Source organism: Trachymyrmex septentrionalis, unplaced genomic scaffold (genome assembly GCF_001594115.1).
Source record: "Trachymyrmex septentrionalis isolate Tsep2-gDNA-1 unplaced genomic scaffold, Tsep1.0 scaffold91, whole genome shotgun sequence".
NCBI lineage: Eukaryota > Metazoa > Arthropoda > Insecta > Hymenoptera > Formicidae > Trachymyrmex > Trachymyrmex septentrionalis.
Window position 1 is genome coordinate 595,672 of NW_017306102.1, and position 3,907 is coordinate 599,578.

A 3,907-nucleotide genomic window follows, 5' to 3' on the forward strand; every position below is an offset into this window, starting at 1 on the left:
TCTTTGATCCATTTTTTGGAATAGGCAAAAATCGAAGACGAGCCAAAACACGTGCAAGCAAAGCAGCTGTCAAAAATTAACTGAACATTCAAAATGGCCGAACTTGTCGGCATAAGTGAGAGACATGAGTACCAACATAACGCCACAAAAAATCGAAAATCGAATATACGTAATCCGCGGAAATTCAAAATTCGCGATACTTTTTGAACAGACCTCGTATATCCATACGATATTCTACTAATATTCATAAATAAATATATCCATAAATGTCATATGTATGCGTATTCGACGTACACACATAAAATGTACAAGATGTGTGTTCTATGTACATTCCAGCTCTCTCTCTCTACCATCTCGAATGGATATACATGCTCACATATAACCATACGATATTTTATGAATATTTATAAATGAATATACATTTCTGTATACTCTATGTAAAGGATGTCCCAAAATTAACGCAAGATTTGAATTAAATAGAAAACACAGTTTTTAGTCTTTTGATTGTTATTTTTTTATTGAATCATAAAGTACACAGGACAGGGTTATTTGTGGAATAACACATCGGGCAAATGGCCTCCACGGCTTTGCATGCACATACGCACTCGTTTGTCGAAATTTTCCATGACCATTTTGCATAAATGTGGCTGAATTTCGTTGATGCAGCGTTGAATCTCCTCCTTTAATGCACGGGTGGTTGTGGGCTTGTTGACATAGACCTGTGATTTCAAATAACCCCATAAAAGATCTAATGATGTGATTAAATCACACGATCTAGGGGGCCAATTCTGATCACCTAAACGAGAGAGTACACGACCTGGAAACGTCTCATGCAGTAACTGAATTGTTTCACGAGCTGTATGGCATGTGGCACCGTCTTGTTGAAACCACATATTGGCCACATCAATATCATCCAATTTCGGCAGAAAGAACTGTGTTATCATGTAGCGATATCGAGCACCAGTAACAGTCACTGCTTGACCAGCCTCATTTTAAAAAAAGTATGGTCCATTGATGCCTCCAGCCCAAAATTCACACCAAACAGTGACACGTTGTGGATGCATTTGTTTTTCGACAATCACATGTGGGTTCTCCGTACCCCAAAAGCGACAATTTTGGCGATTAACAAAGCCATCAAGGTGAAAATGTGCTTCATCGCTTAGGATGATTTTGCTCGAAAAATCAGCATCCATTTGTTGATGTTCAATAATCCATTCAATGAACTCTCTTCGCTGTGCATGGTCATTAGGCTTCAGTTGTTGTGTTAGTTGAATTTTGTAAGCATGGAGACACAGATCTTTAGTGAGTATACGCTGTAGAGAGCTTCTTGAAATTTGCAATTCTTGTCCACGACGCCGAATTAAGGTTCCTGGATTGTCACCGACACTCTCACGCACTGCTTCGATATTGACATTTGAACGGCTTGTTTTTGGACGACCAGTGTGTTTGGCGTCTCCAACTAATCCAGTCTCCCTGAATTTTTCAATTAATCTCTTCATAGTTGACGAAGTTAAAACACTATTCCGACCATATTTTGTATGAAATTTTCGAACTGCGGCTGCCAAACTTTCATTATTTTTGAAATATTGTTCAATAATGAACACACGTTGTTCTATCGTGTAACGCTCCATTTTCACTAACCCTAAACTGTCAGCTGTTAAATTGTTTTTTTTTGGATTGCCAACACTTTACTGCACAAATGGCGGCAAATTCAAATCTTGCGTTAATTTTGGGACACCCTTTATATACATGACAAATATATGATAATTTTTCACATTGCAGACATTACATGTACTCGTATATACATAAAATATCCAATGTTCCAATGCGTTTTCTAGTTATTTAATGCCTTATTCTTTTCTTTAAAAAATAAATAAAAAAATTTTCATATTACTTAAATTCTTTTTATGACAATTTTTATTACGTTTTTTTGTTCGGATAAAGCACTTACTATTTGACGCCTTATTCTTTTCTCTTTTTTTAAAAGTTACATATCACTTAAAGTTTATTTTACGGTACAACATTTTTGTTCCTCTATAGATGAAATCTTTTTCTGTATAGAAAAATCTTTTTCTGTATAGAGCATGTATTTGCCGTCTTATTTTTACCTTTTTATAAAAGATAATTTTTTTATTGATAAATATAAAACCGAGTTAAACCATGAAATCTTTAATACATTTGATTATGCAAGTAAAATGTATATTTTATAATTTAAAGTATTTGCATTTTACTTTTACACAGATTAAAACATAACAGCTTGCTAAAAATTCCAAGCATATGAATTTGGACATCTGGTTAAATGTGGTTTCTTGCACCTGAAATCTTATTATTATATATCCTAAATACATTTGGAGTTCCAGATAAGTTCCACGTCAACTCTTGTTTGCAAATTTCGTTCTGTCCGATACGTATATTTCGAGATAATTCAAATTTGTTGCAAAGAAATTCCGTTATTTATGTCCCGCAAAGATATTCCGTTAAATATTTAGAGTTCCAGATCCAACTTTTGTCAACGAATCTTGTTTTGTCCGATGCATATTTTAAGTTTATTATCTTATTTCAATTGAGTACGAATCTTCATGCAATTGCAGATCCATCTTTTATTGAGAAATTTATAAGAAGTTGTCACTAATTTAAACACAGAAATACTTAAATAAACCGAATTATATTTTCTTATAAAAACCAGTAAACTTTATGTCGTAAATTCCTTGCAATACCCAATGTATTTGAAACTGCGGATGTAAACAACATTTTTATCTGTGAATCCAACTATGTACTATGAAATAAAAATGCTTATACAATCAGATTTAATATTTACTTGGATGAACTTTATGCCAGTTAAAGCCTGATTTGTCTATGTCTATCCTGATGTGAGCGTATGCCACTTTTTATTTGGACATAATTGGAATTTTTAGCAGGGTAGCTTTAATATGCACTCTCAGTAACACAGCGCTTGCAAATCGCTAAAAAAGCGATTGTACGCTTTTTTCAGCGCTCTGTTAACGCTTTATAAGCTCTGTATGCATGGGATTAAGGGCTCGCAAACAAAATTCCATAACAGTAAGCGTAAACTTAAGCCGATGAGTCAATTAGGATATTGCTTTAGATCTATGTAAAATGACGGAAATAGAAATGGGAGTAAACTTATTCATAAGACAAATTTTAACCGGTTGAAATTTGCTTTATCCTCCAGATTACGTAGATCTAAAGCAATATCTTGATTGACTCATCGATTTAAGTTTGTTTTATGATTTAGAAATTTTGTCTGCGGTAGCCCTAATGCGCACCTGTGAATTCAATCAAATTTGCTATTAGATTATAAATTGTACTTTAATAATATTCATGATAATATTTATGAAACCGGCTTTAATAAATTGACTATCAAGAAACAAAGGAAACATATCATCATTAATTTCATTTTCATTGAAAACAAATAATTTGTGAGAATATTTTTTATTGAATTGACGCGATGAAGAAATGGTTCTCTGTACCGAATGTTACAGATATCGTTTCAGACCATCCAGTATTGCTAACATTTCACAACAAAGTAATTAAATATGTAAATATTTGTTTATATTTTTATATAAATTATAAGTTAAGCAAGTTATATGAATTAATTTTTATATAAATAAATTATAATTGTATTTTATATAATTTGCATTTTATCTTATGTCATTTTCCTGCAGTTTATATGCTGATATATTATTTTTATATAACATATTCTAATTTTTGACTTTTTAATAAGGAAATATGGACTGCGTTAGAAGCAGCATTAGCAAAAGCTAAGAAGGTTTATTATGAAAAATTTCATATCTATTCAAAAGAATGCAAAGTAACAGAAGAGCAAAATTTGTTGTTTAACAAGATAAAAGAGATCGTTGAAAAAGTATCTGTTACTGGCTTGCTT

General features: G+C 32.4%; 1 protein-coding gene across 3 annotated transcripts in view; it reads left to right on the forward strand.

Moving 5' to 3' along the window:
* The first annotated feature begins 3,441 nt into the window (after positions 1 to 3,441).
* LOC108756036 overlaps positions 3,442 to 3,907 on the forward strand; it is a 5,028-nt gene continuing 4,562 nt past the window's right edge. For 2 of the 3 annotated variants that reach the window (XM_018499578.1, XM_018499580.1), the window contains exons 1-2: positions 3,442 to 3,559; positions 3,746 to 3,907. In XM_018499578.1, coding sequence (XP_018355080.1) covers positions 3,470 to 3,559; positions 3,746 to 3,907 — 252 coding nt within the window. In that variant the 5' untranslated portion in view covers positions 3,442 to 3,469. The remainder of the gene's footprint in view (positions 3,560 to 3,745) is intronic. The other variant, XM_018499579.1, reaches the window with a different exon arrangement.